Source organism: Haliotis cracherodii, unplaced genomic scaffold (assembly GCF_022045235.1).
Source record: "Haliotis cracherodii isolate W230 unplaced genomic scaffold, xgHalCrac1.p SCAF_26, whole genome shotgun sequence".
Lineage (NCBI taxonomy): Eukaryota > Metazoa > Mollusca > Gastropoda > Lepetellida > Haliotidae > Haliotis > Haliotis cracherodii.
The window spans coordinates 2,147,509-2,167,627 of NW_027266282.1; the positions used below are offsets into that span (position 1 = coordinate 2,147,509).

The 20,119-nt window shown below is 38.9% G+C and overlaps 1 protein-coding gene across 3 annotated transcripts in view; it reads left to right on the forward strand.

The window, feature by feature from the left end:
- Window positions 1-20,119, forward strand: part of LOC139473085 (nuclear receptor subfamily 5 group A member 2-like) — a 230,188-nt gene that overhangs the window by 204,589 nt on the left and 5,480 nt on the right. For all 3 annotated transcript variants that reach the window (XM_071255598.1, XM_071255599.1, XM_071255600.1), the window contains 2 exons: window positions 10,756-10,860; window positions 16,280-16,433. In XM_071255598.1, the coding sequence (XP_071111699.1) occupies window positions 10,756-10,860; window positions 16,280-16,433 (259 nt within the window). The remainder of the gene's footprint in view (window positions 1-10,755; window positions 10,861-16,279; window positions 16,434-20,119) is intronic.

The following is a 20,119-nucleotide window of genomic DNA, read 5'->3' on the forward strand; positions in this document are numbered from 1 at the left end:
GTGTTGATGATTTAGAGGGGATGTAATAATATTGGATGATAATTTAGGCAAGTTCAATAACAATCTGAATCAATAATTAATAGGTGAAAGATCACACATCCAGTCCTGTACTGGTTTTAAGTGAGTGAGTTGGGTTTAACGCCGATTTTAACAGTATTCCAGTTATATCGTGGCGTGTCAGCTTAATGTGGGAGGAAAGCCTGAAGTGATGCAGGTCTCAGACGTTTACCACTTCGGTGAAACCCACGAGCACGGGTATGGTGCTGACAAACCTAGAAACATAATAGGGGCGAACCGGGATTCAAACCCACAATCATAGGTTTCTGGCGTGCCCAAGGGACGCAACTCTGCACAGCGAATCGCGGCACCTTAGACGACTGGGCCACCCATGCCCCCTACTGGTTTTAAGAACGATAATGTAGACAAGTATTGATTTTACCCAATTTGATATTAACATTATCCTTTCTGCAGTATAGGTCAAGTTCAATAACCAGTCACTTCATGCCAATACAGTCGTGCCCCGCTTATACGGACTTCAGATATCCGGAAACCTCGGTTCCCGGACGATTTTCATTCAAAACGAAATAATTACTATATAAATTTACCCGTATATCCGGAAATTCAGTTTCCGGAACCGGACGGTCATTTTCATACTCAAAACACTGAAATGCACTCAAAACTGTCTCACTTATCCGGACAATACACTTCCGCTGGTGGTAATATCTTTGATTCGTGAGAAGTCAATTAACCAGTGACACTGAGTTACGTTTGAGACGAGCTTGTATATTGTACATGTAATCCCCTTCGATAAATATGGCGTCTGTGGAGGTCAGAGGTCAAAATTGAACTTCATTACGTATTACGAGAACATTACGAGGCATTGTTTTATATCTAGGTATTAAGATTACCTTGTGTATTTTCTCGTAAACTAAGCCGGAAACAGCAATCAGCTGTACACACGTTTTCTTGGAATCGACCGGTGATTCGGTCAAGACACACCCAATGATATAACTTTATAGGATTTTTAATGCAAGGATCGACAACAATGGTATCTGAAACTTTTTTTTTTTTTTGAATAATATATTTCATTATTTTCTTAATTATATGCAGCCTTTACTAACCATATTTAAAATAATAATAACCCTAAGCAAAGCAGCTGATCGCTATTCTCGGGTATTATTTTTTACATGGAACCAGTCTGACCAGTCACCGTCAAGGCTCACGCACACGTGATCGCGTGATCGCGAGAATTTCATGTTGACATAGAATCGTCAAACAAAAACAAATATGACTTTTAACGAGTCAAAGTATGGCATTTATGATATATGTATCCATTCTCTGTCAACTAAAGTTCGTTTCAAGGAGTCAATAGCGGTATTCTGACCGTGGTTGCTGTTAATAACGGTGAGTTGTGCGATCTTCCGATCACTTCACACACGATTTCGCCGAAATTAATAAAAACAATATGTATAAGGAATTTTGTCATGAGTTGCATAATTGAAGGGAAGTTTATACGGACGAATTGTGAAATGACGCAAGTGTCCGTATAAACGAGGCACGACTGTAGTAGGTAGGCCTAAGGTCTCATTACCATGTCGGCAACTTGTTTGTGATTCTTTACTGGATAATTAGCACTGGCTTGTCACTTGGAACACATTGATGTACAGTCGTGCCTCGTTTATACGGACACTTGCGTCATTTCACAATTCGTCCGTATAAACGAATTTCCGTATAACTGAAACCAGCTTCTTACTGGAAGAGTTACTTCCCTTCAATTATGCAACTCATGACAGATGACAAAGTCTGTCATGGAAGTTTGAACTGTCACCAATTGTCGAATTTCCTATGGTATGTCCAAAGTCAGTGCCATACTTACAGGCCATACTTACACAACTTTGACCTCTGACCTCCACAGACGCCATATTTATCGAAGGGGATTACATGTACAATAAACAAGCTCGTCTCAAACGTAACTCAGTGTCACTTGGTTAATTGACTTCTCACGAATCAAAGGATTACCACCAGCGGAAGTGTATTGTCCGGATAAGTGAGACAATTTTGAGTGCATTTCAGTGTTTTGTGTATGAAAATGACAGTCCGGTTCCGGAAACTGAATTTCCGGATATACGGGTAAATTTATATAGTAATTATTTCGTTTTGAATGAAAATCGTCCGGGAACCGAGGTTTCCGGATATCTGAAGTCCGTATAAGCGGGGCATGACTGTATATTGGTCAGATTTGACAAGTAAATTCAGAGCAGGTTCAATAACCAATCTACATGTTCAATGTCATAATCACACATGGGTTGACTAATAAGTACTGAGCCTCATGTAGAAGGAATTGCGTAATAGTGTAATCTTTTGTTGCGCACATTAGGGGATGTCATAACAATGTTTCCACAAAATATTTGAGCAAATTGTGTAACTGTAACAAGTCAATAGAATAAGCAGGGGTCTGTGATTTTTGGAAATGGATGAACTTCAGGAACATGCAGTGATAAAGTAAAGCAGGCACGGGGCTTAACACCAAAAGCCAACCATGAAGATATAAGCACAACACTAGGGAAGGATGTCCTTCATATACCACTGTAAAGAGGTTGGCAGCAGAGTTTACGATTGGCGGGACAGCCTTGCATAAGACCCCATTCCTGGAAGGTCTGTTGCATCAGCAATACCAGAACTGATCCAGAGAATCCACAATATAGTGACAAGCGAATGACTGAACATCATATTACCAGTTCAGTAGGCATTTCCCAGGAGACAGAACATTATCACAGAAACTTTGTCATTGAAGAAAGTATCAGTTTGTTGGGTTCCAAAGCTTCCGACATCTGATCACAAACACACCTTGCACAACATGTTTTGTGATATTCTAGCTCTGTTTGAAGCTGATCCAGATAGGTTGTTTGGTAATTTGTGACTATGAATGAAACACTTCAAGCCTGGGTCCCAACAACAATCAAATCAGTGAGAGCATTTGACATTGCCACCACCAAAGAAGGCAGGGACTGTCGCATCAGCTGGCAAGGTTGTAGTCTTTGTGTTCTGGGACGCCGCGGTGTCATCATGTGGACTGTTTCCTTAACGGCTAGACAATAATGGAGCATATTCAGCCGCACTTTGATGCAATTACGATATAAAATTGAGACAAAGATGTGGGAAGCTGAGAAAAGTCGTGCTCTTCCATCAGGACAATGCACCAGTGGTCAAATCATCCATGGCTACAATCCATGAGTGTTGCCTTGAACTCCTTCAGCACCCACCTTATGCTCCTGATCTCACGCCTTCAGACTGCCATCTGTTCCCAACGATGAAGAAAGCTCTGTCCAGAACTGAACTATGATGTCATGGGAGCTGTGAACAATGTTTTGGATCCACGTCCCAGTTTCTTCCAAGCAACCAGTTGAATGTAGCAGCTACGTCCAGCCACATCAGCAGGTCTGGCTGGCTGAACAGTCAACAACAGCTCCAAAATGGGTAGGAGAGGTCAGGGGGTCACCTTTAACAGTTAGGAAGTCAGCAGTCGGTCCTGGTAAAGGAGTGGCGAGTCTCCAAGATAAGCTACCTTTGTGCTGTCTGAAGGACACTTTTGCAAGTTTGTTTGTTTGTTGTTTAACACCGCACTCAGCAATATTCCAGCTAATCATATAATCACATATAATCACTGACTTTCGTCAGTTATTCAAATAAGGACGTGAGTTCTAATGGTTGGTGTGATGGTGGCACGCTAGGTCATGAAAGATGTCGGGGATCAATTTCAAAATTTGCTTTTCGCAGCAGTCACTTGTATGCATCCTCTTTTGGCCAGACGTGCTCAAATACGTTGGCTCATGCTTCTGATGGGTCAACCAATGTCAGCTTGACTTGTTGTTCTGCTAATCAGTGAGAGCAACACCAAGTTCATTGAGGGTGGTGGGTGGATTTTGACGTTGACTTTCTCATCTGCCAATGAAGTCCCAGGCATGTTCAAAGGGTGAAAGGTCAAGACTGAGTGCTGGCCATGGCATGACATGGATATCTGCTGTTGGATGAATGGGTTACATTCCTGGCACAATGAGCATGAGCATTATCACCTTGAAAGATGCCCAACACATTATGCACATGGCACCACAAGTGGTCCAATGATGTTGTCCCGATAATGTTGACCTGTCATTGGGATACCACCCCAGACCATTATGGACCCAAAACCATCATGCTATATATGACATTAAATTCCATTCCAAAACACTCATTAGGAAGTCTCCAAACTCTTTCAGCCATGAAAGTCGAAAATGAACCTGGATTCGTCAGAAAACATTACATTAGCACAACGTCAATTATCCCAGTGCTGACGTTCCTTTCACTACTGACGCCTCTGTTTCAAATGATGTGACGTTAGTTGTGGGATGACACGTGGATGTCATACATGCAAATTCCATCTGTGCAGATGATTCCGCACTGTCTGAGCATGTACTCTTACACAGTTGCCTGGTGCAGCAGGTCCATTATCTGAGTGACAGTTTGCAACCGATTTCTTAATGCCATCGTTCTGACTAATCTGTGCTGGGCTGGAGCTGTTGTCATGGGGTGCGCAGGGTGGCATCCATCGTCAACGTTATGTGTTTGCTTATCTCAGAAAAGAACCAAGTTCAATTCAGTAAAAAAAATGATTTTTCACCTTCGCAGATCCAACATGACAAACTTAAAGAAAACTTCATTCCTTGATCCATGGAGCATTTGTTACTAAACCTGGTGACCATAGATATAGTTACATATCTGCTGGACTTCCTCATTGATAACATCTTTGTAGAAATTGAGGGTAAGACATTTAGGCAAGATGTGGGCATCCCCATGAACACCATTTGCGCTCCCTTTTTCCTAATCTGCTTCTTTATGCATATAAATCAGAATTTCTACCCGGATTGGCATAGTCAAAACAAGCAAATTTAGCCAAGAAGTTTGACACAAGAGTCAGGTATATCGAAGATCTGATTTTGCTCAGTAAAGGTCAAATAGACAAATTACTTCCACATATTTACCCACCTGAACTAGAAGGATTCAATGACATAAAACTATTCAAAAGACTCTGTGACAAGAAGGACGATTTCAAATTTCCAATAATCAGTCTAGCATTATTCTAACAGCTCCAGCCTTTGGTGTCAAAATGTCACAACTTTTGAAGTATGATCAAGCATGCTCAATTTATGAAGATTTCAAAGAGCATCATATGACTCCTTAGTGATGGGTATTAGCCTGGCTTTTGTATTGCAAGTTTTTGTAATAAGGAATCATGTACTGAGATATGTGCTAGGGTTGAAACAATACTGCAAGGTCATGATATGATACGTATCACGATATGCGTGTTTATGTCAAATCACGATATGCATATTTACTGCAAGGTCATGATATGATACGTATCACGATATGTATGTTTATGTCGAATCACAATATGCATATTTACTGCAAGGTCATGATATGATACGTATCACAAGACATAGGTCACGATATCTTGACATGCCTATTTACGTCAAATGGCATGGAATATTTCAGAGCAGGTTCAAAACATAAAGCTAGCTCCAGACACATTAGTAGTGACCATGTTTGGTAGTGAACTTGAAACCCTAATTACGCATTTTGCGACATTTGACTGAAGTAAATGCTGTGTGTCACCAAACGAGTGGTAAGTAATTGTTTTAGCTAGTGTATCGTTTTGTATCAATACAGAAAAAAGGGACATGTATCAATACATGGCATGAAAACTTCCAATGTATCCTTTCACCGCTAATGTTATGAACCTGACTGAAAATGGACTCATACGTTGGACTTTCCTTGCACACTTTTGACCACTTAACCAAACACATCGTATACAGGAAGATGGTTGCGACTTGTCACCCACTTAAACTTTTGTCAACAAGATGAAAATATGCATGATTTTGAAAACTACAATACACCAGTATATTTCAAAGGTACTGTGATACATATTCATTAGCATTTCAAATCATGTTCAAAGTTCAAAAGTTGTTTTGGGGAGTTACAACATTCAAGGCCTCGGTAAAGATGTTATGGTAACACGTGGAGGACATTTCCAAATTTGTTGCATCAGTAACCAAAATGTTGTCTGATATTAATCCCTATTTTTTATTTGTACCGTATATTTCTATGTTTTCTAAGTTGTACAATTGACTTGCCTTTGCATGTGTTTGTGATGGGTGCCACTGAAGGTACATATGCTCACCTTTACACAAACCCTTGGTATCATCACTTGAATGTGATTTATAGACATGTGCTTTCAATAGAGATTTCTTATAAATATGGAAATGATTTTATTGCTTTTATTTATGGGTGTTTGCTGACCCAAGTTGAAATGGGTGATCATAGAAAGCATTTCACCAATTTCCAGGTTGTCAGCAAGATATTTCTATTATAAGTATGGATTGTGTTCAAATTTTGATGAAAGGTTTCTTTGGAATGTCAACAGACAATGGATGAATCAGGTGATCCTGAGCTTATATTTCAAGGTCACAGAAAGCCTTTCCTTTTCATCTTCTCCCCAAGCATATAATTCAGGGGGATATAGTCAACACCTCGTCCGTCCGTCCGTCCGTCCGTCTGTCCGTCCGTTCGACCGTAATCATTTCGTTTCCAGAGCGTAACTCGAAAACCGTTAAATATGTTTCAACAAAAATTGGCAGATATATCAAACAGATCCTGAAGTGGCACCTTTTGCTATTTACAGATTTTTATCCCCCCGGCATATAATGTGGGGGATATAGCGATCTGTCTGTCCGTCCGTAATAATTTCCTTTTCCTTTCCGGGGCAGAACTCAAAAACAATTCAAAACTTGGCAAATCTATCAGTCACATACTGAATTTGTGCCTTTTGCTCTTTAGGAATTTTAGAAATTTTTATTTTTTACGTTTCCATGGCAACAAGTTTGACTTAGGTTCTATGAGGGTGGTGTTCATTTCAGGAGCAAAACTCAAAAACCGTTAAATACCTTCCTTACAAAAGTTTGCATGTCTACCAGGCACATACTGAACTGGTGCCTTTTTGCTATTTAGGAATTTTAGAAAATGTTATGCTTCTTCAAGAACATTCAACTCTTGATTCATTACATACAGAATTGCACATTTACTTGTGGAGGCAGGTTTCATTGCCGGAGCAGAACTAAAAGACTATCAGCATTTTTCATTCAAACTTGGTACATGTATTAATCTAGGAGTGCAGTGCCTTTTGCTATTTAGGAATTTGATTTTTTCCTGTTTCCATGTCTACAAGTTTGACTCTGTTCATAGTGGTGTATTTGTCCGGACCATATCTCTAAGACTAATTGGTATTCTTTCAAAACTGTGCACACACAAAGACCATGTTGTCAACTGGTGCCTTTTGCTATTTAGGTTATTTTTAGAAAAAAAAAATGTTTTCCTTAATTTGATTTTGACACGGTTCATTGTGGTGTGTACCTAACATTGAAATACAAAGTTCTGAATCCCACTCCCATGGTATAGTTTTGATAGCTCAATAACTACTCTTGTATACAAACAGACAGATTCAATAGAAATTCTCTCGTGAAGTTGGACTTACAATAAGAGTCAGATGATTTGTTCTTTCAAATTTGGAGGGGGCCGGGGGGATTTGTCAACTTCTGATGACTCTTGTGTAAAGGTAGCTAGATGCCAAGTATTTGAGCCTGATCTGAGGTTGTATTTTGTAGGCATGTATTTCCTACTGATGTCTGAATTGAGCACAAGTGAAAGGTCCTGTAAGATGGCTGCAACTGGCATGATGGTTGGAATTAGCCTTACGCAGGGTTCTTGAATCAAATCATTTTGTTTACATTGATGTATGTGGATCAAATGAACTTGTAGATACTACATCATAAGCAGCCTGTGACATGGGGATACAGTGGTGAAGGGATTGCTTCGGTTCTTACTTGTTTCTCTTACTAAAACCAACTATAGAAGATTCATAAAGATGATTCAGCCATTCTCGGCCTTTCGACGTTCACAGCTTGTAAAATATTCTTGGGAAATTATTTTGTTGTTGATTTAATCTAATAAACAAAAATTTTGCCACTGCGTTCAAGGAACGCATCAAATGATTTCTTGTTAAAATTGTAGTGTTTTCTGGGAAAATTGTAATGCAGAAATATTCTCCTTGGAAATATAAGGCTTAGAGGGAAAAATTGTGTAAAATTAATTTGTGTATCACAACAGGTAATATATACCTTCTAGCAGATTGAGAAACATTGTTCCATATTTGTTGATACTTTTTGTCTCAAGTATTTATGCAGAAAAAAAATTTGAATAGCAATGCTGACAGCAGGTTTTGTTAAGTGGCTGACTTTGTTGTCATTTTAAACTGTTGATTCAGTTGGGATAGTACCAGAATATGGTCCATCTGGCCAGTCGGTATTTTATTGACTGTGGACTCTTTTTGTGGATCATTAGACAAATTGTTGGGCTGATTGGTTTGGCACCATGTCAATAAAATAAAAGTGACAAAACACTGGCACAGAGTCTATTGTACTGTTCCGACTGCATCATAAGTACCGTATTCGATGTAAATAATTCGGGAATACACTCCCGTGTCAACCATAAGGCTTTTGCCAAGGCCTTGAATGTATGAAGCCTGAACAAACTACTTTTGAGCAAGAGTCGTAAACTCTTTGCAAATCTTGATAGAAAGACCATGCTCAATTTGTATCTGAAAAGTTGAGATTGAAAAGTGAAATGTTGATAGCACATGCTGGAGCTGCAGAATGGTTAATTGGTCTACCAAAAAAATAAAAAGGACTGTTGCAAAGTTAAAGTCATCACTCTTGTCATACAGTCTTGTGGAGAGTTTTTTTATCACTCTGAATCTTTATGCATAGATCTGAATATGAAACAGATGAGACATGTTTCACTGGTCTCTTTTATTTCTAGTTCAGGTGGGTAAATCTGTGGAAGGTAATTGGCTGTTTGACCATAATAGAATGTGACAGATCATCGATATACCTGAAACTTATGTTAAACTTCTCGGCAAAATCCCTTTGTTTTGATTTTGCCAATCTAAGAAGAAATTCTGACTGGTATGCATAAAGTAACTTATCAACTGGCAGAGGAGCACAACTGGTACCCATTGGAAACAATGGGGATACAATGTCTGGTCTCCTATACCAGTCTAGCTCTAGCAGAGTGATGGGAGCTTAAGCAGAGTGATGGGAGCTCTAGCAGAGTGATGGGAGCTCATAGCAGACTGATGGGAGCTCTAGCAGAGTGATGGGAGCTCATAGCAGACTGATGGGAGCTCTAGCAGACTGATGGGAGCTCTAGCAGAGTGATGGGAGCTCTAACAGACTGATGGGAGCTCTAGCAGACTGATGGGAGCTCTAGCAGAGTTATGGGAGCTCATAGCAGACTGATGGGAGCTCTAGCAGAGTGATGGGAGCTCTAGCAGAGTGATGGGAGCTCATAGCAGACTGATGAGAGCTCTAGCAGACTGATGGGAGCTCTTACTGAGTGATGGGAGCTCTTACTGAGTGAGGGGAGCTCTAGCAGAGTGATGGGAGCTCTAGCAGACTGATGGGAGCTCATAGCAGAGTGATGGGAGCTCTTACTGAGTGATGGGAGCTCTAGCAGAGTGATGGGAGCTCTAGCAGACTGATGGGAGCTCTAGCAGACTGATGGGAGCTCTAGCAGAGTGATGGGAGCTCATAGCAGACTGATGGGAGCTCTAGCAGACTGATGGGAGCTCTAGCAGACTGATGGGAGCTCTAGCAGAGTGATGGGAGCTCATAGCAGAGTCATGGGAGCTCTTACTGAGTGATGGGAGCTCTAGCAGAGTCATGGGAGAGGAGCACAACTGGTACCCATTGGAAACAATGGGGATACAATGTCTGGTCTCCTATACCAGTCTAGCTCTAGCAGAGTGATGGGAGCTTAAGCAGAGTGATGGGAGCTCTAGCAGAGTGATGGGAGCTCATAGCAGACTGATGGGAGCTCTAGCAGAGTGATGGGAGCTCTAGCAGAGTGATGGGAGCTCATAGCAGACTGATGGGAGCTCTAGAAGACTGATGGGAGCTCTAGCAGAGTGATGGGAGCTCATAGCAGACTGATGGGAGCTCTAGCAGACTGATGGGAGCTCTAGCAGACTGATGGGAGCTCTAGCAGACTGATGGGAGCTCTAGCAGAGTGATGGGAGCTCATAGCAGACTGATGGGAGCTCTAGCAGACTGATGGGAGCTCTAGCAGACTGATGGGAGCTCTAGCAGAGTGATGGGAGCTCATAGCAGAGTCATGGGAGCTCTTACTGAGTGATGGGAGCTCTAGCAGAGTCATGGGAGCTCTAGCAGAGTCATGGGAGCTCTAGCAGACTGATGGGAGCTCTAGCAGAGTCATGGGAGCTCTAGCAGACTGATGGGAGCTCATAGCAGTATGATGGGAGCTCTTACTGAGTGATGGGAGCTCTAGCAGGGTGATGGGAGCTCTAGCAGTGTGATGGGAGCTCTAGCAGAGTGATGAGAGCTCTAGCAGAGTGATGGGAGCTCATAGCAGACTGTTGGGAGCTCATAGTAGTGTGATGGGAGCTCTTACTGAGTGATGGGAGCTCCAGCAGAGTTATGGTCTTTCTGCAGTCTTTAGGACTGTTGTCTGCATTTATTATTGAGTTGTAGCCTTTCATCAGATATGTTTTGTTTTAACCAAAAGCCTGAGTTTCTTGTTTGCAATCGTATGGTTAATTTTGTTGACAAATGTCAGCCATGTTTTTAACACAGTATATATTTCTTGCAGGTGGAAGATCAGATGAAGCTACTCCAAAACTCCTGGAGTGAAATACTTATTTTGGACCTAGTATTCCGTCAAGTCAGCGAGTCTTGGTCTAGTGACATTATTCTGGTGAGTAGAAAAGGGGTCATACTTTGTAACAAACATGAGAAATATTACTCAAGTTCAAGATTAATTACTATACTCTTTACCAGTTCAAAATAATGGTTACAAAGTACATAGTTATTCAAAAACAATTGACAAAATAACCCTACCTTAAATACGTAGCAAAATATAACCACATGATTTGACCTACATTAGGCCTATCTGAATAATACTGTACTTACAATAAACAAAAAATCTGTTACACATATTCCAAGGCAATGTTAATTATGGATATCTTTTTCTTTGACATAATTCCCACGAGTTTGATCATTAGATCATTAGATTTTTATTTTGTTTGGTGAATTTGAACACACTTCACGCACAAGTTTTAAAACACTATCTGGCATTACTTCCCTTTTCTCTACACCAATCCTTCATCTGCTGCTACGTTTAATATCCATTTCTCCAAGTCCAAGTACTTAGGATCTCTCAAAAAACTTTGTGTATTCAGCTCAGTCCAGAAGTTTTTGTAGCACTGTTTTCAAATCGAGAACATTTCTACAACTTGGTGGGGCACCATTCCCAAACCAAGATTGCCTGTGCTGTGTCACGTATGGTTGACAAAAGCAGTGTGAACAGACATCTTTGCCTTACACTGGTTCCACAATGAAATCTGGCTGTGACACTGATCCACTGATCCCAAGAATCGGCACTGAATTTTTCAAAGTTTTTGTTGCACTTTAAGGGCGGGATGAGAGGCGCCATCTTGTTGATTCGATTTGACATCCAGAATGATGTCTTCTTGAATTGGAAATTTCTCTACGATAAAGTCATCATTGTCAAAATGGAAATGTCAAAAGGCTCCCCTGATCATCTTGAACAACTCTTCCGACAAATTAAGCGTCTCACAAAATGTTTCCTTGCTCATATTGAAGACAAGCGAACTTGTAAAGTACTTGACAGTAAACTGTTGTCATAAGCAGTACCGGTAATCAAATTTGGATGCGCGCTTGAGGCATGGCTGCTAGGATATCACGTTGTCGGAATAGGGGCAAACAAAAAGTTTTACAATCTAGACTCCTGCAGTGCAATCATAAAATACCATGCACAGCATGTTTTTATAATAATATTCACGAAAACAATTCTTAACTAATGAAAACAAATTTGTTTATTAATTCATCCCGAGGTCATAACCCTGATTGTGTGTGTGTGGGGTGTATTGGAAGGAATCTTGTGATGACGCCGTGAATGAGGTTGTGTGTATACATTGTTGAAACCAACTGACCAGGAAGATTGTCGAGGCATTGACATTATGACAGATGCTTGTCATGGATTGAGAAAAAATGCCTCTGAGAGTGACATTGTTACTTTGAGCTGAAAGACCCAAAAAAGTGTTCATGTCGAAGTAGTTACAAGAGATGATGATCCGTGTAGCCAGCGACCTTAATAATGTTGATTATAATCATGTGGAAATCCATGTTCATGCCATGGCAGAATAAATGTGAACAAAATATTTATCTGAACCACATTTCAAAGTATGTGAGGCTCTCCATGTTTTATCTGAGTTCCCCATCTCATGAAATAATATAAAGTTTTCGTATCTCATCTTTTCCTGTAGCTGTGGAAATTTGTGCACCGATCTAATTACTGCTGCTATTGCACCATCATAAAAGAACCAGGTCAACTTTATCTTTCTTCAGCTGTTTCAAAGCAAAGAGACTTTTATCATAAACTAATTTATAGACTAGTACCAAGTGTTTTTAAGTTCCATAAAATATTACCTAAAATAACTTATACAATTATCGAAAATAAATTTTGTTAAATTTTATATTTTGTTTCATCTGCCCGCTCTTTTGTTTGGTGAGGTTAGAGATGAGAAACTCACATATATATATATGGATGACCTTAAGCAAATGATACTTGGCATGCCACGAAAGGAAGAAACAGGGAATTAAATCTGGGTCATGGATACCCGCAGAATGACATAGGCAGGAGGAGCTTGCGGACAAGTTTTTGACAATTACCAGGGTTTTCACGATCATTGTGAGCGAAATTCCAGTTCATCTGAGGTTTCAAATGGAAGTAGATACCTGATTTAATCTTATTTAACTAATCAGAATCCAGCATTCTTCAGTGTTATGTCGAATGATGACAAAGACATTATCGCCACAGTTTCATTGATGACTTTGGAACTCACTTTGGAATGTATCACAATGCACTGTGACTCACTTACTGAGGTAGTTCTTAACATACATTTAGGAGATTAACCTACTGTGTTTTGAAATTTGAGCGTGTTTCCAAGTTAAAATAGGATGCATCAATCCGCAGCGATACAAGCTCAGATATGAAAAGACAGTGGGCTGGAACACTTTAAAATGTTAGTCACTTGGAACGTGTAATTACACTAGGGTACATAGCTTTCAGAGAACGTTCTGAAAAGCGGTAGTGATAAATGTAACAAATATTACTCAAGTTCAAGATTATTTCAAACTACCCCTACACGATTTCGCCGAAGTGAATGTAAACAATATTAAAAGAAATTTTTAATAGAATTGATCAAATAGATTACAGATATAAGTCCAGATATACAATAAACACTTTTTATAACCATGCCATGATTAGTTTGCGTACTTCAGTACTGATTTGTTGACATGGTATTTTCGGTGTAACATGCTCACAGTAATGTCTTTGTGTGGAGGGAAAAATAATCAAAACTCAACCCTGTCTAAAAGACAATCCCCCCTTGAAAGCCGCCCTAATTCTAGGTGTTAAAAACCTGCCTTCTACGCAGCGGTATATGATATTCAAAATATTATTGTAACAAAATACAAACATTTTCAAAGAGAATTGATAAAAAAAATCAAAATCAAGTGAGCTTATGTCATGGCCTGTGTGTCCATCATGCACTGTTAACATTTGCTCAAAAGCTTCACAGGTTAAGTTGAAACTTCACATGCTTATTCCAACAAATGAAAACGCCAAGTTTGTTCAAGCAGTTCAAATCTGATTTTCAATATGGCCGCTATAGCAGTCACATTGAAAATCCTTTTTATGTCCACTTCTGTGTTTGCATGTAATGCAAACTCCTGTCTGGTCAGGGTAACAATTTCTCATTGTTCATTCATGTTCATTCATAGATTGAAAGCCATGTTAAGAATGTAACCCCCATAATTCATGTGTACATGAAATGATCTTTTTGCAGAACACTGACTGTCTATGAAGCTTTGGCCCACTTTTAGCCACATTTACTGAACACCCATGAAGATCCGGGTTAGAATAGGTCTTCAGCAACCCATGCTTGCAGGAAGAGGCGACTTTACTTGTCATAAGCAGCAACTAACAGGATAGGGGGTTAGACTTGGTTGATGTATGTCATCATATCTCATTTGTGAGGATAGATGCTCATGATGTCAATCACTGGATTGTCTGGTCCACATTCGATTATTGACAGACCGCCATCACATGTCTGGAATATTGCTGAGTGTGACGTAAAACAACAAACACACAAACAAAACATTTAAGTAAATTGACGTTACGTTTGTCCAGCCTGCATAGTACATCATCATGTCTTCTCAGAAACAAATTGGCCAATGAAGCTTACATGCTCGTTCCCACAAAGATTTATTCAAGAGGCTGAAATCCATTTTTCAATGTGTCCGCCACGTCAATCATATTGAAAAACCTATGTCTATCCATTTCTTTTTATCCCACCGGCATATAATGCGGGGGGATATAGCAATCAGCCAGTCTGTCCGTCCGTTGGTCTGTCCGTCCGTTATCATTTCCTTTTCCGGGGCAGAACTCGAAAACTATTCAGTGTATTTGATCGAAACTTGGCAAATCTATCAGTCACATACTGAAGTTGTGCCTTTTGCTATTAAGGAATTTTATAAATTTCTATTTTTTACGTTTCCATGGCAACAAGTTGGACTTAGGTTCTATAGGGTAGAGTTCGTTTCCAGAGCAAAACTCAAAACTCCATTCAAAACTTTCTAACAAAACTTTGCATGTCTGTCAGACTCATGCTGAACTGGTGCCTTTTGCTATTCAGGAATTTTATAAATTTTATTTTTTATGTTTCCATGGCAACAACTTGGATTTAAGTTTTAATATAGGGTTGGTTCACGTATGGAGTATAACAAATAAAATGTATGCTTCTTGAAGAACATTCAACTCTTGACTCATTACATTCAGAATTGCACATTTACTTGTGGTTACTTTACAGACAGCTGCCGGGGGGATAAGCCATCTTTCTGATGACTCTTGTTCAAAGTTGAATGAATATTTGATACATGTGTAGTTAGTAGTGGGGCTCAACATACATTTTATCGACGTTATCGGGATATAGTCGACGCCTCGTCTCACTGTTAGTCTTAGTTAGTTAGTTTTATTTTTCTCGATTTCCATGGAAACAATTTGGATTTTGTCTCAAAAGGGGAGGTAGGTGTCGTTTCTGGAGCAAAACGTGAAAACTGTGAAAGGCTTTTCATCCAAACCTGAGGCGTGAGTTGCAGCCTTACCTCTTCTGCCAATCAACCAAGTGCAGGATGCAGATGGAAGGAAAATTGAACAATTAACAATTAACTATGTCACTGCAACCTGGCTGAAGGGTGATGCACGCTTTCCTTGTAGCCTTTGGAACCAGCATGACAACACCAGACCTCGCTCTGACACCTGCTTGGAGGTTTCTAATCATGAACATGTGGCAGCAGCAATGAATAACAGACCCTGTTACACAAGTCAATGCTCTCACATGTGTCCAGAACTTGTCATTGTTGAATGTCTTGAATGAGGCATGTGCTCTGCTCTGAGTCCATGAAACTGTATTGGAAGCAGGCATTGGAAGCTATGCTGTCAACACTGCCCAAATAGATAAGTTGCAAGTCAAATCGTAGGAGGCATCCAATCTCTCTGGTCCAGTCTCATTAACTCTTGACATTTTATGAGCACTTCCATTAACTGATCCTAACAATCATCAGAATCAACTTACTCTAGACACCACCACATAACACTTTATTTTAAGTTTTGACCTTATTTTCAACCACAATGATAGCTGAAACTTCTAATGGTCTGCATAACATACTCTTATGGAACTGCCAGGCTGAGGAAGCTGAGCTCTGGCATGTGTGTTCCTCCTTATCTTGACATCATGTTTTGTTCAAATCATTTGATTTTAGTTTTAAGTTTTTAGTCCTCAGTATTTGTGTGTGAAAATATTTGAATAGCAATATTAGCTAATTGAGTAATAAGAGACTACATTTCCAGGTGAGCTACAGTGCCTGTGGTACTTTAATTATTTTAGGAGTCTTGTTTTATCTTTATGGTGTTTTTTAATAATATTGGTCTATGACGTTGCAAATACTCTGACTGATCCAACTGAACCCTGTGGTTTCACTTTTTGGATACAAAATATTTTTTGGTTGATTGTGTTCCTTTACTGTTTCAGGCAAGTGGCCATAGGATTGGCTTCGATGTGCTGGACAAACTGGGCCTGAGTGATGTAAAGGCTAGAATTTATGAACTCATAAAAAAGGCCAAGGACCTTAAGATTGATGTCTATGAATATGCGTGCCTTAAATTTCTGATTTTGCTCAATCCAGGTAAGGCATAATTCCCTTTAAATTCATTTTATATAATACTACTGCATGTTAAAGTTTGTCTCATGTTGTGAATAGATTGTAAACGTAAAGTGTGCAAGTATCTATAAGAAATCTAATGGAATTCTTTGTTGTTCTTATTTGAAGATGAATTGTCTAAAACAATCTCATATATTTAACAACTTCATTAAAATTTTACCTTTAGTGATTGCTATAAAAATAAGCATTTCAGCACAGCATTTACTCTTATTTGTTATCTTGTCTTACACTAAGACACTATGTGATGCTGACTGTAAATGTTTATGTTGTTACGAGGTGTTTTCCAAATTGAAATACAGAAGTTACCGGTAATCCAGAAATTTGTTTCATACAGAACTAAATTTTGAAGTCTGTAAATACAAATAGAATAGTTAACAAATTATTTAGAAACACACAGTTTTGGGTTTACAATCACAAAATGCAGTACGATGGGTCAAATAAGTCGCCGCAGCAATAAAGAATAGACCCTGTCAGTGCATCCATTGAAATCCTCTAAAACACATGTACAGTTTTCCACTTTAATGTAAAGGTAGATGATTATTTGAGAGGATTCTTTTTGATTCTGATAAAACCATATCAAAATACAGAATACTCGATTTTGAAAACACTGTCTGAAGCACTAGCCATGGGTCAAGCTCAGATCACAGAATTATTCAAACTGTGTTTAAATTATGTTGTAGTGACTTTTATTTTGAAGCTTTTGGCCAAGAGTTATGGTCAAGGTCCAAAGACTCTGAGTGCATATATCTTTGTAATGAGGCAGCTAGAGGCATAGAACTCTGTTTCAAAGTTGTACTGCTTAGGAATTGTGTTTTACCAAGCTGGAAATCATGTCATTAAACCAGAGGTGTTCAAAATTTTATTACTAAATCAGTAAGATGTGTTGGCAATGTGTCAATAAACTGGAAGGTCTTATTTCTTTGTCAATTAGTAGCTAGAGAAATGGGACTAAGTTATGCCTCATTAAACAAAATTAAAGATGGGATAGATATTGATGAGGTCAGCATTCTTCAAATAGTTCATGCTTTATTTTTGAGGTGGCAGTGTTTTGGGAAAAGGTAGGAATGGGCCTACTTTTGTCAAAGAGCGTCCTGGTTGTTAATTACTTCTGAAAATAGTTACTTCCCCATCGAATTTGCCAAAAATATGTGACAGTCAATAAAGATTATTTATGTCAAAACTTATTTTTAATATGCATCAGCTACTGCATCAAACTGATGAGTGTTGTCATGGGCACTTCCATCCCACATGAAACTTCCTGCATCTTTGCATCAGTAGCAGGATACCTGGTTACAGGAAGAAATACAATTCATTTATGGGACACCACCTATCAAACATTGGAGAATTGTTGATGACAAATATTTATTAGTTTGTTTAGCCTTATGACTAGAAAGTAACAAGCCTCAAAGACAATTGAACGCCAATTGGCTGGTCAGACTTGCTCACTTGATGCATGTCATGGCATTCCAGTTGAATAGATCGATGCTCACAATGACAATCACTGGACTGTCTGGTCCAGACTCAATTATTTGCAGAGAGCCATTATATAGCTGGAATAATGCTGAATGTGGCATTGAACAACAAAAAACAAATAAACTTAAATATGTACTGAAATATTTCACCTTGAGTTACCATGTATGTTTCTGTAAGATTGTCAAAGTGTAATTTCATTATATCCCTAACATACCTGGCAAGTGTATGAAGTTATACATTCATCCAAGAAGTCTACACAATTTTACATTTCTTACTTCTATTCATAAACAGAGCCAAATACATTGACAATTTAATGTAATGTTTTCCACCTGTAGAGGCACTGTGTATTTTTAAAATGGAAACATGACTAATATTTGTTGTTAAACAGTATGAGAAGAAGAAACATCTTGGCTCACAGGGACCAAAGGCCCAAGTGAGCTTATAAATCATAGCATGTTTGTCATCCATCTGTTAACTTCTGTGAAACAGCAGAAGGGATGATCCTAAGACTTTTATAAGATGTCTAGCATCACAATCGCACTCAGATTTGTTAATGACATTATATAAGTTGTATTTTAAGAAAATCAAAAAGAATTAACCTTGTGAAAATCTTTAATAGTCTTCTAAGAAACTGCAAGGTCTACAGTTCTTGCCAATTGAAATAGAATCACAAAATATCATGATGATTAATTGACGAAAATAGCTGCATGTGTACTAATACTATAAAAGTTAAAACAAGCCATTCCTCCAAAAGAGATATTACTTGTAGTAATGACAAAAATTGCAAAGTGTGCTTTTCAAGAAGTATCCAATTTGCTAGCCATGAACATCATCATTGAGTTTTGATTACACGATCACTATCTGGGTAAGTTTTGGCAGTCAGGTGCCTATGTTTAGGCTATATTTAGCTGTGTGTGCCACATACATGCAATAAAAGCATGAACTGATAGAAAAAAAGGTGTATTTATTGGCCAAGTTCACTGCTATATACAACCGCTCACAGTCACCAGACTGCCAATTCAGGGCTGTTGGTGGACATATTTCGTGGAAAACAGTTCCCCAAACACAGTGTCAACCAGCCCTCATACCAAGGTGTAAACCTGTCCTGTGACTCATTTTTGTATTGAACTGTACAAATGTAGATTGAAGTCAAAGATGACAGGCAAGCAGTATAGTTATGTTTAAATCCATAGCATGACATGACAGCTACAAATACCGTTAACAAATAAGATAGGTTCTTTAGTAGTTCCTCATTGGAGAATATTCTACAGCCAGCCTAACTGGTCAATATTAAATTGTGCAAGATTACTTTCAGGACATTTAAACTTCATCTAGGATGCCAACTTACCTATCTGTAGACATGTATCTGTAAATCAGCCAACTGTATAAAGGTGGACGGTGGCTACACATGCTCGCAGATGAGCACTGTTGTGAAGGATTTCTGGTTTACTTTTCATCTGATGTTCATATTCATGAGCATGTGAATGATGGTTTATTTATTTAAATAATTAAGAAACATCTATTTTAATTAAGAAACATATATATATATATATATATATATATATATATATGTGTGTGTGTGTAGCATCTTCTACTAATCAAGACCTTGATTGTTGTGATGGACTCGGGGCAAACAACTCCCCTTGTTCAAGTATGCATTTACTAATAACATATGTGGAATATGCATGCCTTCAATCATGCCTTACATGAATAGCAAATGTGATTTTAATGAATCTAAGTTGTATGGTTTTGCAAGCTACATGGCAACGCTCAAATGATCTGAAGGATTTTCTGCTTGGTATATGAATACCGGTAGCTTACATGCTTTTTCATTCTGTGATTACAATTATAATGTATGTGCTTGGTGCCATGCATCAGTTGATTCTAGAATGTGCACCATATGCATGCCCTTTTGAACAAGATGATGCCTGGCAGTACACCGTAGTTTACTGACACATTAAAACACTCATTGCTTGGTGTGTGTGCAGCCATTGAATCAGTCAGAAATAGGAAACAAAGCATGTGAACTCTAGCACTGTACATAATTATGAATATATAAGTTATCCAAGATTGACATGTTGAGCAGGTAAGTCAACATGAACACAAGGTAAGTTTGACAAGGTTATTACTCACATGCAGACACATGAAACGAGGAGGCTCGGTAAGACAAGCCTAGG